Source organism: Vombatus ursinus, unplaced genomic scaffold, assembly GCF_900497805.2.
Source record: "Vombatus ursinus unplaced genomic scaffold, bare-nosed wombat genome assembly UNPS02005286.1, whole genome shotgun sequence".
NCBI lineage: Eukaryota > Metazoa > Chordata > Mammalia > Diprotodontia > Vombatidae > Vombatus > Vombatus ursinus.
Window position 1 is genome coordinate 13,717,240 of NW_020945064.1, and position 21,171 is coordinate 13,738,410.

The window sequence follows — 21,171 nt, forward strand, 5'->3', positions numbered from 1 at the left end:
GTTTAATGTTTTAAGTTACGCTGCCGCATGTATCATGGGAAACTATTGATTTCTTTATTAAAAATACCACAGAGTTAGTAAATACAATATGCTACTAATAAAGTTTTTCTCACTCATTAATAGTCTATATACTTGTGTGTGTATTCAGTGAAATCAGTCAAGTTAAAGTGATCATTAAAAAAAATCCATCGAGAGACATACATGGGAACTTCAAGGGGGCAAGAAACACCTTATTTTTGTGCGAAAATTGGCTTATTTCCCACAGGAAGTAAATTCTGGGGGTTTTTTTGGTGGGGGAATAGGGAACTGGACATAAAGCTACAGTTGTTGAAGATTGTGGTTGATGGTGCCAGATGCTTAAAAATACACAAAAAAAATGAACAAGGTCAGTTCAAAGAAAGAACCTTAGCATATTTACTTATTATTGTGTTTAAAGATATAGAATCTCCCCCAAACTTGACATACTATTTTCCATCTCCAGGCTTTTGCATAAGTCTTCCCCCGTACCTGGAAAGCCTTCTCTTCCTGTCTCGGCTTTTTAGGATACCAAGTTTCCTTTAAGACTCAAATGAAATATTTTTTCCTAGTCTTCCTCCTCCCTTTAGGTTACTCATGTAACCTGAATTTACTCTCCCTCCTGAAATTACTTTTTATTTACTGATCTATGTACATGCATTCCTTTAGTAGAATATGAATTCCTTGAGAACAGCCAGGTGGTATAGTGGATAGAGAGAGCATGGAGTCACTAAAGACTTGAATTCAAATTCAGCCTCAGACACTTGCTAGGTGTGTGACCCTGGGCAAGTCACTTAACCTCTGCCTCAGTTTCCTCAACTGTAAACTGGGGATAACGACAGCACCTACCTCCCAGGGTGGGATAAAATGAGATAATATTTATAAAGCACTTTGTAAAACTTAAAGCGCTATATAAATGCCAGCTATTATTATCATTGAGGCCAGAGACTGTTTTGGTTGTCTTTGAAACACCAGCATCTAGTAAGTTTTGCACATAGTCAGCATTTATACAATGTTTCTGAACTAAAGGGCTTTGAAAAATAGGGAGAAGATGAAACAAGTCATAAAACTGTAGAGTTGGGAAGGACCTGAGAGATGAGCTTGTCCAAAATGCTTATTTGCTGAGGAGGAAATTTGCCCCAGGTTACACAGGTTACACAGACCTGCTATTTTCTACTCCCAGGAGAGTTATTTGTCTTGAAGGGTGGAGGGGGAGTAGTTTAAACGAAATAGTATCTGAAAGAAGAGGCTCATACAAAGTCCTTTATACCTCAGCATTACCCAATGCCATGTGAATGGTGATCTTTTACCTTGGGAGACAATAGGACATTTGACTACCTGCAATATAAACAGTTTAATACCAATTACTGTATTACTATATTTGAACGTGGGGCCTGGCCCTGCATTTCTATAGTGATATGAATAATTTTCGGTTCTCTAACAAGACTGATAAGGTTGCTAAAGTTAACATTTATAGAGGATTAACAAGGTTTTTCCTTTTTTTTAATTGGGTGGAAAGGGTATATTAAGAGGGTATACTAGGATATAGCAGTGAAAAACAAAACAAAAACCATTCCTGAGCTCTCTTGAAAGCTACTAGTCAGAAAGTGACTAGAACAGAGGCTCCTTGAGGGCAGGGCCTGTCATTTTTGTCTTTGCATCCCCTGACACATAGTAGGTGCTTAATAAACCTGACACACACAGGGGCTTAATAAATTCCTGATGAATTAAGCATGTTAAAAGAACCGGACTTGGTTTACTTGTTTACTTCTCTCTCTCTCATCAGAAAGCTAAAGACTAAAAGAAGAAAACCTTTCAGTGTCTTCTGGAGTGTCTGCTCTTTGTCCTCTCGCCCTCTAGTAGCGGGAACTCCCTTCCATTTCCCCCTCTGTCCTCTTCCTTCTCTCTCAGGGAATTCACACACTCACATAGAAGTCTGCTACTATTTACCTAAAGCTGAAGATCCTCAGCGTTTTGTCTCCAGGCTAGACCTCTCACCTGAGCCCTAGCTTTCCAACTTGTTCTCTAGTGATGCAGTATGGTAGGGCAGAGGATAGAGCCCCAGACCATGTCAGGAAGACCTGAGTTCAAATCCAGCCTCAGATAACTTCCTGCCTGTGTGACCTTGGGTAAGTCACTTGACCTCTGTCTGCCTCAGTTTCCTCAGTTATAAAATGGGGATAATTACAGCACCTACTTATAAGAAACAAAAAAGTTAATATTTGTAAAGCACTTAGCATGATGCCTGCCTCATGATAAGTGCTTTATAAATGCTATCATAATATTAAATAATAAAATGAATGGGATTGGATTTCTTGACTACTTATTTGCTTCTGAAAGATTGCTATGACCATTACTCTATTACAGTACAAAAAGTGGTCGTCTTTTCTGAGACCATGCAGTCACATGCCATTTATCAACATCCCAGCTGCATTCTCTTAAAAAAGAAAAAACCAAACAAAGCACTTTTAATTGCTATATTATGTTTTGGCACAACAAACACTTCCTAACCAACACCCGAGAGACTCTGCATTCTCCTCCCTCTTGTCCTCCCACTCCCCTGCCACCCTAGTTCATCCCCCCACCCCCTACAAGGCGGAGAAGACAGTTGCTTTCCTTCCTTTTCCCTCAGACCTGGCGGATTAGCTACTGAAATTCTTTGCAGTGTGGTCTTAGTTCCTTTGGTATTATCTACTTTTTACCACCAGAAGGTTGGCTACCGGGTGATGAATTGGAGGGTGGGGAGGCATAGCAACCCATGAAATTGTCTGCTAAGGAGAGGACCACACCAATGAAATTAGAAATCTTTTAAAGTTATTTACCTTTGGACCTTTGGATCTGGAAGTAACCTGAGAGGTCCTTTAAGGGGCAATGTAGTACCAAAGATCGGAAATCAGAGGACCTAGGTTCAAAGCTGGCCTCTGTTTTGTGTGACCTTTGAAAAATAAATCCCTTCATTTCCTTTGGCCTCCGTTTATGCATCTGAAAAATGAGGGGGTCAGACTTAGATGGCCAATAAGGTGCCTTCCATTTCTATCATCCTCATCTAGCCCCCCTCATTTTTCAGATGAGCCAAAGTGACATGCCCAAGATTACCCACCTAATAAGTGACTGATGGTGATTCAGACCCAAGCTCCTGATTCCAATATGCCTTTCACTGATCCTTTGAAGGCTCCAGCAGTGAAGCAAAAACATTGAGATTAAAAGCTTGGCAAGTTCTATTGGAGCATTGAGATTCACTGGTTCTGGGACATGAAGACCAACCTTGCTGGTTAGGAAAGAGCTGACCACCATGTCACGCAGTGTGCTTTTTGACCATGGCAACTCATGATACATTTATTTTGGGAATCTTCTCTGTCCTGAGGGGTGACTGTTCCCCCTGCCCCACTATTTTAAGCAGGCCCTAGGTAGGCCTCCCTTCAACATCACTCCCTACCTCCCCAACCACCTTGCCTCTGTGTTCTGTTCTCATATCCTCACCACTTCCCCACTAGCTCTAAAACCAGGATCAAATTAACTCTGTCATTTGCTCCTAGAATGAATTTACCAACCCACTACTGTATGACCACACTCAGGATCTCTGTAATGGTCTGGACCAACAACCCCCAGTCCTGGCTACCACTTCCCTATGTGTGTTGTTAGAATGTAAGCTCATTGAAGGCAGGGACTCTCTTTGCTTTTATATTTGCATCTATGATGCTTGGCATATGGTAAACACTGAAATGGATTTTCATTCATTAGTTCATTTTGATTTTGATGAAATGGAAGGGCCAAAGGAGAGGAAGAAGAGGATGGAGAGCATACTACAGAGGGCTCTGGTGTGGGAGATCTGGAAGCCTGGGTTCTTTTCTTTCTTTCTCATGCCTCAGTCTCTGTTCTTGTTCCTAGTTGGCCACTGAGCTGTCTTATCTGGGGCAAGTCAATTCTGGGTTTTGGGCTTCAGGCTGCTTTTCTATATAACCAAAGATTTGAACTAAATGATCTTTATTTATCTATTCTGGGCAGCCAGGTGGCTCGGTGTATAGAACACCCCTGGAATCAGGAAGATGAGTTCAATCCAGCCTCAGACACTTACTAGCTGTGTGACCCTGGGCAAGTCACTTAACCTCTGTTTGCCTCAGTTTCCTCAACTGTAAAATGGAGATCATAGCAGCACCTATCTTCCCAGGGTTACAGTAAGGATGATCCAACCTAATATTTGTAAGGTGTTTAATTATCACAGTGCCTAGTATGTAGTAGGCACTTAATAAATGCTTATTCCTTTACCCCTTTCCCTTCTTTCTGTGTGCTTCTTTCTATCTCTGATGTTAACAGTGGCTCCTTGAGCCTTTGGTGGCATATTATTTTGGGTCCCTTTCTCCCCAGCACTGTAGTGGTTAGTGCTTAATTACTGTTTATTGAACTGAATGGTGCTTTAGGAAGGAGCCAAATGAAGAGCAGCATGGGAAGAGGAAGCCCCTATAAGTGGTCTCTTCCTACAGGAGGAGCAGGACCAGAAGAATGAACCAAACATCTCTGAGATCTTCAGACTTTCTCGACTGTTCTTTGATTACAAACAGGCCACCAAGGGTCAGCCTCTTACCTACCTCACTCCGATAGTGAACATACTGAGAATTTGTTTCCCTTGAAGCCAGCCAATTAGCATGATTAAACCTGGTAGAGAAACAGAGGAGATTACAGGGAACATTCTGTAAAAGCTGGAGGAGTTTTTTAAAGTACACTTCCTTGCGGACACACACACACACACACACACACACACACACACACATACTCCACACATGGAAGTGCTTAGTAACATATTGTTTTCTCCATCTGCTATGTTGATGACATGACCCACATTCTCCTAACTAGGGGGTCACTGGCTGTCCATAAAACAATTATAATAAGCTGCCATCTTTGTGGGAAAGCTTCAAGGCAGGCTCATCACCAGAGGGCTGGCTACCAGATGATAGAAGTCTTTGGTAACAATAGCTTATGACATTATCCAATGAGGTGTGAAGGAGTTGGGATGTGCATCAGAGGAAGGACCATCCTTGCTGACAAAATCATGTCTTCAAGTGATATGATGTTCAAGGATGGGGTACTTCCTTTTGGGGGGGGTTGAGAAAGCATTATTAAATAGTACTGTGGGGAGGAAAATTATTTGTTTAATAGTACATTGAACTGGAATAGTTTTCTCTCTAATTAATTCAAAGTTTTCTATTATTAGTACTGTAATTATCACCTATAAGCACTTACTATTTATCATAATAATACCAACTATTTATATAGTATTTTATAGAAAGGCAGTGTGGTGCAGTGCTGGACTTAGGGTCAGGAAGACCTGGGTTCCAATCCCCTCTCTGATACTTACTAGCTGTGTGACTGTGGGCAAATATTAACTTCTCTGGGCCTAATATTATATTATCTAATATTTACCCTTCAGTATTTCATGGACCCACCAGTGTGGGTGCTGTCTTTCATCAACAAAGACTGTGACTCCTTCCATACCTCAGCAGATAGCTTCATGAGTTTATGTGACTAAGACAATTTTACCTTTTTCTGGCCAAACTTTCTGCTGATGAGGGCGGCCTTAACTCAGGAGGATAAGCTAGAGTTTGTTACCATACTTTGGGCAACCAGGCTCCCCTCTGCATGAGAACAAGCCATCAACATGGGATGTTAGTGAATGAATAATAATATATCCTATTAAATATTTCAGTAATAGCCTCATTGGCATTAAAGTGGAATTTTGCAACCAGTATTTTTTCAGCCCTTTCCAGGTATGGAATCATTGGTCCCACAGGTGGAAAGGATCTCAGAGGCTGCATAAAGCATGTTCTGTAGCTGGAGATCCAGTAGGAAGGCATTACCTACATATGACTCAGACTTCAGATATGCTGACTCACCCTCCTGATGGCATGAGTATCATGTGAACAAAAGTGGTGAAAATGTTGTGAAAATTCATGTGGTTACACTGAGACGAAAGTCAACCAGTTCAATCTATATCCTGTCAGGAAGGCTTCGATGCCAACAAGAGTTGTTTTCTAGGGATGTATGGTGGGAAGAAGGCTGGATGGCTTGAAGTCACCACTAGGTCACTAATTAGCATTGCAGTGGCTTCCTTCCCTTCTCTGAGTGTCAGTTTTTTCATCTGTAAGATGAGGTGCTTGATTAAATGGTCTCCAAGGCCCATCCCAGCTCTGAATTTATGACCATACCTGATAATACTGTTGTAAAGAAAATGCTTCCTAAACCATAAAGATCAGTTGGTCAATCAATAAACATTTATTAAGCAACTACCACATATCAGGCACTGTGCTAAGCATGGGGATGCAAAAAAGAGGCAAAAGGCAATTCCTGCCCTCAAGGAGCTTACAATCTAATGGCAGAAAGGAAGAAGGAAGAAATGAAATGTTAGTTACTACTGCTATTGATGCTACTACTACCACTGCTACTACTACTGGCATAGTAGAGAGAATAATGCACTTAGAATTAGAAAGACTGAAACCCAAAGCCCATTTCAGATACTTCCTAGCCAGGACTGTGGGCAAATCACTTCACCTTTTGTATCTCATTTTCTCATCTGTGAAATGAATATGATAATGGAAGAGATCAGGGAGGGACCGGCCCTATACCTTCAGTGCTGTCTGGGAGCTCCTGGGGAGGGACTGGCACCTTGTCTGCGACTTGCCCTCTTAGAAAGCTTTCTAGCAATTCCTCAATTGGTGAAGTGAGTCGCCCACAGTCACACAGCCAAAATGTGTCAGAGAAAGGACCCGAATCCAGGTCTTCCTTACTCCAAGGCAGGCTCTCTACCCCTTTATACCATACTCACTGTCTCTGCCTGCTGTGGGGGACAATGATGATATCGGTGATACCAACCTCACAGGGTTGTTAGGAAGTGAAGCTCAAAAAAAAGTATGTGTGAAGCATTTTGTACACCTTAAAGCATTCTATGAAACTTGCCGGTTATTATTATTCCACCACAATTAGACTGACAGATTGCAACTCCTGTCTTCTGATTCTCAAGTGGGAGGATAATTGTAAAGCACTTGGCACAGTGCCTGGCACATAGTAAATGCTAGATAAATGTGGCTGTTGTTATTATCATTCTTACAAATCTAGTTTTTCCTCTCCTTGACCTGTTGTGAGGTGATTGCTGTTGACCAAGCCAGTAATACTGAAGGTCATACTGGGCTGGAAGCAGTGAGAGACAGAGGATATCTGTTTCCTTCTGTCTTTTTGCACAATTAGAATATTATTCTATCTCCAGGGTAACAAAGAAGATTAAACTCACTGGTTCAATTTTTAACTTATCAAGAAGGCTGACACCTTGTAAGTGTTATTGCTTTGGGCAAACTCAAAAAGAAAAGGATCCCAGCTGGAGGCATCATTGACTTAAAAACCATAAATTAATCTTATCTGTGTTGTATGGCATTTTTATTTATTTTGTTAACTATTTCCCAATTACATTTTAATCCGGTATATGGGGGAGGGCCCTCTGATGTTTGACACCTCTGGTCTAGAGATATCAAGAGAGATAGAAGGGATCATTTCATTCAACATACATCTATTAAGAACTTCCTTTGCCCAATGTACTGTGCTAGGTATAGCAAACAGTCCTTGCCTTCAAGAAGCTTACAGTCAATTGGACAAGGGGATTTGGCCAGATGGTAATGTTCCATATATGTGAAAGTGAGCCTTTCAAGCAGCCTCAGCCCTCTCGAACATTCCAAAAGCTACAAGGTTTAATGTCTTATTCTCTGCAAGAGGAGCTTAGAGTAACTTTGAAGCTATAGGAGAGTGTAAACTTAACTTATTAGTGTCATTAGCTGGTAACGGAAGAGAAGACCTGTAAGATGATAGGTGGGACTGAGCCCGTGGGGATGGGGAGGAGATTGTTAGGAAGCACTTAGCAACTGATATCCCAAGAAGAGAGTGCAAAGCCAAAGGAATCACCAGCTACCAAACAAACAGCCTTATGATATTCCCTGAGCCCCAGGAAGTGGCTCTGTATGACCACCCCACATAGCAGCGGATATTCACAACAATAACAGTCATCCAGGGTTAAATGATGCTCGGTAGGAGAGAGTCATAAAACACTCAAGTTATCATGAAAACTTAAAGAGATGATTTCAGCTAACTCCTCCTTTTTATAGGGGAGGAAACAAAAGCACAGAGGGGAAGGGACTTATACAAGGTAACTTACAAGCCAGTGGCAGAGCTTCAGATTTTCTGCCCAGCGGTGCCATACTGCTCAATATGGAACAGTTTTAAAAGCCAAGGGAAAAGAGCAGGTCAGAGAGGTGTTTATCAAGAATTATTAAGATAAAGTTTGGGCTTTCAAAGCTTCAGTTATGCCTAAAATTCACTTGGAATAAACAGGGGACAATGCTGGACTGGCATTGAGCTACCAGAGGAAAGAAATGCTGGACAGCTCCTTGCTAGCAGGGCAGGGACCCAAGCACCGAGCACACTGCCTGGAACACAGCAGGTGTTTAATAAGCGCTTCACTGTTGATTGATTGATGAGGGCCAGGAAATCAGTGTTCTAGCTCCAGAGCTGCGATTCATCCATTGAGTGACCTCGGGCAAGTCCCATCCCCCATCAGGGTTTCAGTTGCCTCTTCTGGAAGATGAGGGGTAAGCTTTACAGCCACTTCTCTGAACCCCTTCAGTCCTTGGAATAGCAGGTATAGTTTACAACACGACCGAGAAATAGACCTTAACCCCAAATCTCTGATTAGACTTGAAGACAAAGGTCAAAGAGATGCCATGAAGAGAAAGCATCTATTTTCCCCCTAGGAATGGAGCATTTTGCAGTGGGAAGGATCATTAAGGGTCTTTTAAGCCAACTTCCCAACCAATAAAGCTAGAATGTGAATGGTCATTAACTCACCAATTATGCCAAATGAGAAGAGTGTGAGTTGTTTGCCCAGTTTGTCCATGCTTTTCTGTAAGGGAGTTTTGGGAGTCTGATGGAGTAAAAAAAAAAAAAGTCATCAGCTTCGTGTAATAACACCAGTAACAGGACTTTTCAAAGAATCTTAGAACTGTGCAATTTTATAATTGAATTCTGTGATTCCTCAGCAACCTGCCCACCCTCCCAACTTCCTTCCTTGTGTTGAGGGCACCACCAGGTTTGCAACCTTAAAATCATCCTCAACTCCTTACTCTTCCCCCATCTCATGTATCCAGTGAGTTATCAACTTGTATTGATTCACCTCCACATCTCCTGCACCCAGCCCTTTCTTTCTACTCCCAGCTCAACCACCCTAAATAGATAGAGCATGGGTTAAGTGAAGCTAGACTCTGTGCTAAGTATTGATGATACAAATATAATATAGGAAGGTAACCCCTGCCATCGAGAAGCTTATATTCTAATAGGGGAACACTACAAATAAAGGAGACCTTGAGGGGGAGATCTGCATGGCAGCATGATAGTGGGAAGCAGCATGGAGCTCTGATTGGGGACAAGTTGAAAGCTCATCTAATGGAGCCCAGGCTTTCAGGGGTAGAGTCTAAGGTTTCAGTCACAGGAAGATGAGTGTATTTATCTCATGTACTTCTGATTTTTCCTTATGCTTACCGGTGGATGTGATAACTCTTCCCAGTAGAATCTCACTTTCTTAAGGGCAGGTAGGGGCTGCGTCACTTTTCATTTGTATCCTCAGTACCTGGGCAGTCTCATGCCATAGCTGGCATACAGTAGGCACTTAATACATGATTGCTGATTGACTGAAATTTTCATCTAGCCTTGAGTTAAACCTCTTCAGTAAAGGGGACCTTGGTGTCTCCTGAGGCAGCTAGACCGTTTTAAGAGTTAGAAAATTCATCCTCACTTAACTGCATTTTGCTTCCATATTTTGGATAATCTCAAGATTGTTTCCATCTCTCTACTTTGGACAATTTGGACAAACTCCATATTGTGTTCATATCTCCACTTTAGACAATTTAGACAATCTCCACATTGTCTCCATATCTCTGCTTTGGCCAATTTGGCCAATTTTGACCAATCTCCACATCGTCTCCATCTCTCCACTTTGGTCCTCATCCTGCTGCCTGGCTCTCTGGAACTGCACAGAATAAGTTTGCTCCATCTTCTCTGTGCCACTCCTTCATTATTGGAAGAAAATAGCTGTGTCCCCCAAAGCTTCTTCTTCTCTAAAGCTAAACGTGACCAGTTAGAATTACCAATTCTCAGACATGGAAAAGAGCTCAGAGGTGATCTAGTCCAAATAGTACATGGATAGGAAATTTCTCTGCAACATTTCGGATCTGTGGTCACTCGCCCTTCACCTGAAGGTACTTGGCCAGCTGGGTGGCACATTGGATAAAGCACTGGGTCTGGATGACCTAGTTCAAATATAGCCTCAGACTCTTCCTACCTGTGTAACCTTGGACAAATCACTTAACCTCTCTCTGCCTCAATTTCCTCCACTGTAAAATGGGGTTCATAATAGCATCTACCAGCCAGGGTTGTTGTGAGGATCAAATGAGAATATCTATAAAGCACACAGAAGGTACTTAACAAATGCTTATTTTCTTCCCTCTCTTCCTGAAGATCTCCAATGACTCATCACCTTCTGAGGCAGCCCATTTCACCTTTAGACCAGTCATCCCACAAATCATCAGATGATACCTCCCTACCTTCTTCTTACCTCTTCAGCTTGCATCATTTTGAACACTTCTCCAAACTGAGATTTTTCTCCAGTTCCAATCACTACTCCCTGCATTAAGGAAATAAAAACAGTAACTATGGACAGTTTTTAGGAGAGATGGGTGAAAATATGTCAAATAAACAGAAGAGGACTTACTCTCCCTTTTCCATACTGGACTAGAGTTCCCATGAACACAATATTGTTCAGTGATGTTAAATCCCCTCCCCCTGACAAGGGACCATCTGTTTTAATGCAAGGCTCAGCTTCTCCAGTAAAACTAGACTCATCAACCAAGAGCTCTGTAACCTAAGTTAAAAGAAGAAAGAAAAGGTAATTCCACCTCCTAGCACACATTAGCTGCTTTGATTTTATAGAACAATATTTAAACCCTTGGCATTGTAAAACAAGACACAGATTCTGGGGGTAGGGGGAAAGACAACATATCTCCAAATTCATTCAATGATGAAAATATTTTAAAGGTCATCAGCAACAACCCCCTTGTTTTACAGATAAGGAAACTGAGGCTGAGGAGAGGGGAGGTCACAGGGCCAAGATCATGCAGCTAATAAGTGACAAAGTTGGGATTCCAATACAAATCTTTTAACTCCCATACTCTGTTTCATCCATAAAGTGGGAATAATAATACTTATACTCTCTATTTCATAGCTTACTAATGAGGACAGGGCCTTGCAATCTGAAAAGTACAACGTAAATTTGAGTGACGATAATAATAATTATTATTTCTCTGAGGCCATGTGATTGTACCAAAAGAACATTAGAGCTGGCTTCTTACCTGAACTGTGGCTGTGACTGATGATGAGGAGCAGTGACCTTTCTCTCCAGTCTTACTTTAAATTATGCTACTTCCCATACCCTACATTCCAGCCAAACTTGCTGTTCCCTCTACATCACACCTTGTCTCCTATCTTTGGTTGTTGCACAGGCTGTCTGTCCTCCATGCCTGGGAAAATCCCTCTCCTCACCTCTGTCTCTTAGAATCCATAGCATCCTTCAAGGCTCAGCTCAAGGGCTATCTCCAGACCTACACAAAGCCTTTCCTGAGTGCCACTCCCCTCTCTCTACTTAATGTTCATTCTCTCTCTCTTTCTGTCTCTCTCTTTCTCTCACTTCTTCTCCCCTTCTCTGCCTGTCTCTGTCTCTGTCTCTCTCTCTCCTCTCTCTCTCTCTCTCTCTCTTCTTCCCCCTTCTCTGTCTCTCTCTCTCTGTCTCTCTCTGTCTCTCTCTCCTTTCCTCCCTCCCTCACCTTTACCCTCTTCCCTTCTTCTGTCTGTTTTTCCCTCTCCCTCTCTTACTCTTCTTCCTCTTCTCCTCTCCCTCTCCTCTCCTCTCCTCTCTCTCTTTTTGTCTGTCTGTTTCTCTCATTGTCTCTCTCCCTTCCTCCCCTGTCTCTCTTCTAATCTCTCTTTTACTCTCTCTCTCCCCTTTTCCCCTCCTGTCTCTGTTTCTCTCTCCTTCTCTTCCTCCTCTCTTCTTCTTTCTCTTTGTCTGTCTCATTCTGTCTCTCCCTTCTTCCTCTCTCTCCTCCCCTCTCTCTTCTGTTTATCCCTCCCTCTTCCTCTTTTCCTCTCCTCTCCTCTCCTCTCTTTGTCTGTCTATCTGTCTCTCCCTACCCCACTCTCCATCCCTGGTGGCAAGCAAGGAAAGAATAGCAGAACTGTAAGCCTCTCTTTCTCTTTAAATCACTTTGGATCGATCTGTCTCTGTGTAGGATGCTGGAAAAGTTGTATGACATAGAGAGCTAGCCTCAGCCCCAGACCTCTGACACGTCTTAGCTAGGTAGCCCTGGGCAAGACACTCTACCTCCAGACAGTCCTCTAAGACTATAAGTTGTAACAGTTGCTGATAGAAGGTGTTTCCTCTCCAGGAATTCCCAATCCCAATCAAGTCAATGGTTGTACTTCCCAATAGAATGTAAGTTACCTGAGGGCAGGGACTGCTCCATGTTTGCCTCTGCATTCCAAGCATCTAGCAGAATACCTGGCACATGGAAGGTACTTAGTAATGCTGAGTGAATTCAATTCAAGAGAGCAGCCTCAGGAAGCAGTAGGAATGGGAGCCAGACAGCCAGGATTTAAGAATGGAATGTCAAGAAGAGGCAGCTGGAGCTGATATAGATCAGAACGAGTGATCAAAAGGAAGGAAAGAGAGTGACAGGCAACTACAAAGACAGGCAGCACTGTGGCTCTGATGGTAAACAGGAGCAACTGGAAAAGATAGGGTATGATTGAGATGAACATCAGAAAGGAATTTGCAGTCATTTTCTCCCTCAACCAAACACAAAGAAATGAGTTCGCTTTGTCACACCCATATTCTTAAATAGTCACTTCCCCTGCTCCAAAGACAAAGCATTACTTGGAGTTCTGACAAATTCAATTCAAGTCACCTTTTATTTCATAAATGGCAGAGAAAAAGAAAGCTGTGACCTGGTCTTACTGGTTGGACCAGGTCAACGTATGTGGCTGAGGTCCCTGTCCTTTGTCTTCCACTGCGAAGAAGATGATGTTTTGGTTAACCCCCAGTTTTAGGGCCCATTCTTTTACATACTGCTTCTTGAAACTGGAATGGTTTCAAAACATATTTAAACCTACTCCTGACCACATTTTCTTGGCTTAATAAGTAGTTTTATAGTTCCTGTTGTAAATAAACAAACTTATTGGCTTTTAAATCAGGCTGTAAAGTGTCCAAAATCTGGGGACGGTGACTATGGGATTGTACAATGTCAGAGCCAGAGGGTTTAGAAAACAGAATGTCAAAGCTAGAAGGAGGTTTAGAATAGAGATGTCAGAAATGGGAGTGGGCTTAAGACAGAATGTTAGAGCTGGAAGGGACCATAGAGGTTATCTGGTCTAAACTCCTAATTCTATAGATCAAAAAGTAAGTCCTAGAGATGAGAAATGACTTGCTCAAAGTCACATTGAACTTCAAATGACCTCCCTGGTTTCCTTTAAGTCCCAATTAAAATCCCACCTCCTATAGGAAGCCTTCCCCAACCCCTCTTCATTCCAGTGCCTTCCCTCTATTAATTATTTCCTATTTACCCTGTAAATAGCTCATTTTGTATATATGCGTTTGCATATTCTCTCCCCCATTAGACAGTAAGTTTCTTGAGAGCAGGACTGTCTTTGGCCTCTTTTTGTAACCCCAAACCTTAGCACAGTACCTGGCACATAGTAGGTGCTTAATAAATATTTACTGATTGATTGATTGACTAAAGAAAATCCATGCCATATTAAAGCCTTGAAAAATCATAAACCCTCAGAAGTTTCAATTCGGCCAGTAAATGGACACCAACATCACTTTTCCTGTTTATTGGTCTGCCCTCCTTTTCATTTACTATTCCTCACTAGGTCAGGGTTTGACGACCTTTCAAAAACAGCCCACCATATTGCTAGCATCTTCTATTTTTGCACAAGTGCTTGGGCTAGAGTGGTGAGGAAGCATGGCCAATATTTGCAAACTGTTGCTGAGCACAGTAGGGAAGATCTGGATGGGAAAGGAAGGTGGGGTAGGAGCAATAACCAACTGAGACTATCACTGAAAATCAGCCCTCACTGTCCATGTACACTGAGAAAATGGCTTGCAGCTAGTATGTTGGTATATACGCCTTTAAGGTTTGCATTGCAAAGAACTCGTTTCTGTGTCAAGAACTTCATCTGGAGCCAAGGCATCCTGGGAGTGAAGTTAGAGATCAGAGGCTTTTAGATCTAAAGGGGATCTTAGGGATCATCCAGTCAAAGGATCATAGACTGAGACATAGAGCTGAAAGGAACCTTAAAGGTCTGGTCATCCAAACCATCTCATTTTGCAAGAAGAGAAGTGATGAAAAGAGGGAAGTCCAGTGACCTGCCTGAAGTTCCATCGGTGGTAAGTGGAAGAGGTGGTTTTTTAACCGTAGTCCTCGGACTCTAAATTCAATGTTTCCCAGCTGTATCTCACTGCCTCCATATTTTATCAAGGAGGAAACTACTGGCCAGAGAAAAGAAGTGACTTATCCTAGGTAATACTGCTAGTAAGGAGCAGAACTAGGATTTAAATTCAGATCTTTTTGACTCCACAGCTCATGTTTTTTCTAATATACCACAATTCAGGGTTATCGTCACAGACATCTGTTAATATTACAGTATTATATTATTCTTGTAATCTTATAGTACATCAGTGTTCTCAAGTACCACTAAGCTATATAGGACTGTTCACTCCTACACTAAATGGTGCCAGCAATACCCTTTTCCTTCTGATGTGCTGCTTCTAATCAGCCAAGGACTGGGGAATCAAATAACCATAATTGTCTCAGTTCTGAGTAAAGTTAAGAGTATATAGGTTCTGGGGCACCTAGGTGGCTCAATGGATAGAGCGCCGGGCCTAGAATTAGGAAGACTCATCTTTATCCGGCCTCAGACACTTACTAGCTGCATGAGCTTGGGCAAGCTACTTAACCTTGTTTGCCTCAGTTTCCTTATCTGTCAAATGAGCAGGAGAAGAAAATGGCAAAGCACTCCAGTATCTTTGCCAAGAAAACCCCAGATGGGGTCACCAAAAGTCAGACATGCCTCAATAATAGCAATATGGGTTTTGAACGAGGTACTTTGCTGCAAATGAAGCCCAAAGTACTTGGACCTAGTAAAATATATTTTAGGTTCTCAAAGGATTTATGTCTCCTTTCAGTTTTCACGTTGTATTCTCAGATTGCCGGAGAAGCAATCTCAGCATTAAGTCTGCTTTATTTTGTTATAAGAGATCTCTTACAAAGTGAGAGTAATTTGTAAGTGTATGTAAAGTAAAAACAAAACACCAACAAAAATGAAAGTGACCAAAAAAGTACATTGTGTAATGTCTACAAAGCTGGGCATCCTTACCTCGAACAGTCGGATGTCGGCAGGAACCCTGTCTCCAATTGAGAGGCACACAATGTCTCCAGGGACAAGATCTCGGGCAAGCACGTGCTGGACTTTCCCTTCTCTTATGCTGAACATTTGAAGCAGATAGAAAACAAGAGTATCCATGTTGAAAGAAATGTACTTCATGTCCTAACGATAACTGCACAAAAACAGATCTGAAAGAAGAGTCCTTTTCATTACAAACTTTGGGTTTTTTTTGGTGTTAGGGGTTGGCAGAAAGAGCAAGGAATCAAACATTTTCTTATTCATGACCAGAGTATTTCTGTTAGATAAAATTTATTCTGAGGGAAAAAAAAGAAAGATAAAACTGCCCTATTCAAACATTGATTTAAGGTTTACAAAGTGCCTCTTCCTGATAACCCTGGGAGGTAGATTATTATTATTATTATTATCTCCATCTTAGAGATAAATATTATCTCCATTTTAGAGATAAAAATAAGTGAGGCCCAGAGAGGCTAATTGGATTGTCCAGGAAATGTCTGGGCCAGAATTTGAACCCAGGTCTTCATTCCAAGGCTACAGCTCTTTTCACTACACCACACACAAACAAATGTCCCACAAAAGATGCACACACATACAACTATTGTTTTTCTTTAAAACATAACTGTCTCACCCTGAAATTATTTTCAGAATGATCGGTCATACATATTTATTTGAGGAAACTGAGAAAGTTTAAGTGTAGTTAAGTTGTTCAGTTGTTTCAGTCACGTCCAACTCTTTATGATCTCATTTGGGGTTTTCTTGGCAAAGATACTGGAGTGGTTTGCCATTTCCTTCTCCACCCATTTGACAGATGAGGAAACTGAGGCAAACAAGGTGAAGTGACTTGGCCAGGGTCACACAGCTAGTAAGTATCTGAGGCTGGATTTGAATTCGGGAAGAGGAGTCTTCCTGACTCCAGACCTAGAGCTCTATTCACTGCACCATCCAGCTGCCCCCAAAGTGGCCTGTGCCACATCTGCAGGTCAGGAGCCAGACTAGACAAAGGAACTAGTAAAACATGAGCCCCAAGGCCAACTGCTAGACTTCCAACATCTCATTATTATTCCCTCCTCTTTTCTTTCATGGCTGCCCACCACCACAGCCCTGACACCCAGAGAAGTCACAGATGGGAGCTGGGATTTTCTTGGGCTAACTTCCTAAATCCAAATACTTATTAACAACAGAGGCCTCATGGCCTCTCCTGAGCTCCACTGTACCATGGCTCAAGTTTAGAGACAGGTTGAGGAAGGCTTACATTCATTTTGGTGCTGTGCTTGATTTTTGAGAAGAAAGAAATAGCAAATTCTGACAGATTTTAGTATTTTCATTATATTGCTCAAATTCACATTTCTGTTCCAGAATTAGGCTGAAGTTGGAAGAAACTAAGGATTAAAACATTCCACAGTAAATTTGAGGAACATAAACCTCCCTGCTTAAAATATGAATAACTAACCGCACAGATTAAGACTTTGGGCTGTTCTTTCACAAAGGAAAAACTTTAATGAACTTAGCTCCATCACAGTGAATTCTAAAGACATTAATACCAACATAATTAACATTCAATAATGAATTTCTAAGGGAGTCCTCCCTTGACTCGGACCAAAGAATTTTAAAGCTAGAAGAGAAATAATAAGAAATCACCTTCATTTTACAGGTGAGGACATTGAGACCCAGATGAATTAAATCATTTGTCCAAATAAGTGGCTTTCTGTTGTTGTTGTTGTTGTTGTTCAGTCATTTCTGTCACATTTGACTCTTCGTGACCCCATTTGAGGTTTTCTTGACAAAGATACTGGAGTGGTTTGCCATTTCCTTCTCCAGCTCATTTGACAGATAAGGAAACTGAGGCAAACAGGATTAAGTAACTTGCCCAAGGTCATATAGCTAATAAGTATCTGAGGCAGGATTTGAACTCATGAAGATGAATGTCCCTGATGCCCAGTCCTCTATCCATCGTGCCACCTAGCCACCCCATGGCATAGAAGGCACTGAATCATGGGTCTTCTGGCTCTTGATCCACCATTTCTCCCGTGGCCTTGCAGTGGTCTCTAAGTACAAATCACTTTCTTGCTTATTTTTCAAAACTACAGTAACTCCCAAAATCATATGGGGACACATATAGAGAAACCCAGGTCTAAAAGAGTTTCCTCCATAACAACTAGATTGAGAACACCCAGGCTCTGCTGACCTTCAGAAAATCATTCACCTCCTTTAGTCCTCAGTGGCCTTATCTGAAAAATGCAGGGCCCTGGCTAACATGACTTCTAACGTTCCCTTCAGCTTTAAACCAGATGCTCTTGATCAATTCTCTTTATGCACGAAAATGTGCTCTAAAAGGAATTTTCTTTGTAAATGAAAAACCTACCAATAACCTGCAGCCTGGCACTTAATTAATGCTCGTTGACGTGATAATTAACTAATTTATTGTTAATTATAATAATAACATGATTTGTTTAAAGACACACAACTACTTGGTTGCAGAGTCAATATTAAAATTCGAGTCTTGATTCCAAGACCAGTACTCTCTCCATCAAACCACACATGTCCTTTGGGAATAACATCACAAATACCTGATCTTTGCCATTAAATTTATTGGTTCATTAATTATTCTTGGTGTTGCGTAAATTTCTAGGAACCGTCTCACTTACCAGTTGCATTCTGGAGGCACAAGCTTACTAAGTTCTTCCAGAGACTTCTCAGATCGGTATTCCTGAGAAGAAGCACATGAGAAAGGTTGTTCCAGAAGAGAAGCGCTCTAAAGTTGGACGGCTTCATGGGGTTACCAAGATAGGATGCTTCATGGAATAACTTACCTGAATGAAGGCTACTGTAACCACAATCAGTACGGCCTAAAAACAAGTGGGGAAAATAATTAACTTTGAAGTGGGTTGGGATAAAAGGAATAGGGTGTAAATTGATCTCTAGTATTCCCTGACAATTCTATAGGCCTTTGAGAGCAGGAAAGCTGAGAGTGAAGTGGGTGAAGTGAGATGTTGTTCCAGGACAAAAGAGAAATTGCTCCTATGAGCTATAAAAATGTCCACAACTATGCTTGACTAGTCCTGTACACTGCCCTGAGGTCACATACTCAGAGAGGCTCATGTGAGAGGAAGCTATGAATTACAGAATTTTAGAAAAAGAAGAGAGTAACTAGTCCGACTTCTTTTGTTTCTTTCTTTTTTTGTGTGTGTGAGGCAATCAGGGTTAAGTGACTTGCCCAAGGTCACACAGCTAGTACGTGTCAAGTGTTTGGTCTGAGGCTGGATTTGAACTCAGGTCCTCCTGACTTCAGGGCCAGTGTTCTATCCACTGTGCCACCTAGCTGCCCCTCGACTTCTTTTCAGAAAGGAAGAAAACTTAGCTTAGTGATAAAAGATGGCAAAGTCACACAGCTAGTTAGTGGCAGAAAGAAGGAAGGATGTGAGCAGTCATCGAGCCCTTGCTATTTACATAATCTCATCTGATTCTCACAACTCTGTGAGGTAGGTGCTATTATCCTCATTTACAGTTAAGGAAACTGAGGCAGCCAGAAGACAAATGACTTGATCAAGGTCATGCAACCAGTAAGTGTCTGAGACTAGATTTGAACTTGGGTCTTCCTGATGCCAGGCCCCATCTCTATCCACTGAGTCACCCAGTTACTGTTCATCAGAGGCCAAACAAAAACAGATCTTGAAATTCCTAGTCTAATGTGATACTTACAACTATGAAAATGGGGTAAGATTTTTCTCTTTGGATGTTAATCAATAGAAGGTATTCACTGATGGACTCGACTAAGTCTATACCCGCCTCACAAGTAGGCAGCCCTACTGATTTCTCGTCCTTGTTTATGGCTTCTCAGCAACTCACCATTGTGATGCTCACGGCATCTTCATATTCTTTGGTAATCACGCTTACTAAGGCAGAGCCCAGAAGTAATAGGATAAGTGGATTCTTAAACTATGGAAAGAAAAAAAAGTCTATATCAGTTATGTTGGTCCACATTGACACAGAGAAACATACTTGTGCGTAGGTAATGCTTGGGGGTGGAGTGGGGTACGAGTAAGATTCTGTTGTCCGAAATATCCATCGCCCAGCTGTTTTTATGCTGCCTTCCAATTCATCTATTACATTAAACTTTCATCAAAGGTATTTTTCAAGTATTTTCATTTCAAATACGAATACTCACCTATGTTTTAAGAAATATGGCTGGACAAGTTGTGGTATATGATTGTGATGGGATACTACTGTATAATAAGAAATGATGAGTTCGATGATCTTAGAAAAACATGGATAGACTTGGATGAAATAACAGCAAAATGAGCAGATACAGTAACAGAATGTTGCTTTAAGAACAACTTTGAGTGAATAAGTCATTTCGACTACTATAAATACCCAATCTGTATCCAGAGAAAGAATTGATAAATAGAAGCACGTATAGGATGGTTTTACATACATACATACACACACACATACATTTATGTCTAATGGCCCCCATCTCTAAGGTGACAAGGAGGGAAGAAAAAAAGAAATTTACGTAACTTTATATTTAAAAGGAATGGCAAGTTGTATATAATAGATTTGCAGTTTCATGTGCAATCTTTTTTATTATCCCATGTTACAGAAATGCTTGTTTTAATCAAATTAAAAATAAAATTATTTAAAAAAATTTTAAATATACTCATAGTAACCTATATCAAATTGCTTACCATCTTAGGGAGGGGGAAAGGAAGGGAGGGAGGGAAAGAATTTGAAACTCAAAAATTTAAAAACAAATATTAAAAGTTGTTTTTACATGTAATTGAGAAAAATAAAATATTCATTAAAAATAGGAAAAATCTTATTACAAAAATATTTATAGTTGGATTTTTTGTTAGAGAGAAAAATTGGAAGAAAGAAATCTGTATGTCCAACAACTGGGAAATGAAAAAATAAATCATGACATTTATATAATGAAATATTATAGTTCTATAAAATATGAATACCAAGAAATATGGAAAGTGATATGAAACAAGGCATAGCAAGGTCATAAAAATGACAAGAGCATATAAATTGACTACAATCGCATAAAACAAAAGGCAACATGTCTTTAGAAGTACACAGATATTCTTGGAAAGGGACAAAAAGCCAATATACTGGTATCATTCTTATTAACACATGTCATATTTTTTGAAATCTAAATGCTCAGCTGGATGTCATAGAGACATCTTAAATTCAATCTATTTGAAAGAGAACTCATTATTCCCCCCAAGAAACCCTCCCCTCTTCTTAACTTCTTTATTACCATCTAGGACACCGCCATCCCTCTACTCGCCCAGGACCACATCCTTGGTCACACTCAGTCACATTCATCCCACAGAGCCAATCTACCGCCAAGTTTTGTCATTTCAGCTTTCACAACATCCCTTCACATAACCAGCATCCTGGTGCAGACCTTCAGTGTCTCATGTCTGGACTAGAGCAAGAGCCTTCTGGTTGGTCTTCCTGCCTCAAATCTTTCCTCACTACGTTTTCCAAAGTGACCTCCCATAAGCACAGGCCTAACTATGTCATTCTCCACCCAATCCTCTCTGCTAAACTCCAATGGCTTCCTATTACTCCCAGGATCAAATATAATATCCCTTTTGACTTTTAAAG

At 41.1% G+C, this 21,171-nt stretch overlaps 1 protein-coding gene across 1 annotated transcript in view; it reads right to left on the reverse strand.

Annotated features, from left to right (window-relative positions):
* ATP2C2 (ATPase secretory pathway Ca2+ transporting 2) overlaps nt 1–21,171 on the reverse strand; it is a 110,423-nt gene that overhangs the window by 42,159 nt on the left and 47,093 nt on the right. Inside the window, exons 4-11 of the mRNA XM_027847169.1 lie at nt 19,405–19,494; nt 18,369–18,404; nt 18,204–18,265; nt 15,532–15,640; nt 10,814–10,963; nt 10,658–10,726; nt 8,896–8,971; nt 4,602–4,668 (exon numbers count right to left, since the gene is read on the reverse strand). Of these exons, the coding sequence (XP_027702970.1) occupies nt 4,602–4,668; nt 8,896–8,971; nt 10,658–10,726; nt 10,814–10,963; nt 15,532–15,640; nt 18,204–18,265; nt 18,369–18,404; nt 19,405–19,494 (659 nt within the window). The remainder of the gene's footprint in view (nt 1–4,601; nt 4,669–8,895; nt 8,972–10,657; nt 10,727–10,813; nt 10,964–15,531; nt 15,641–18,203; nt 18,266–18,368; nt 18,405–19,404; nt 19,495–21,171) is intronic.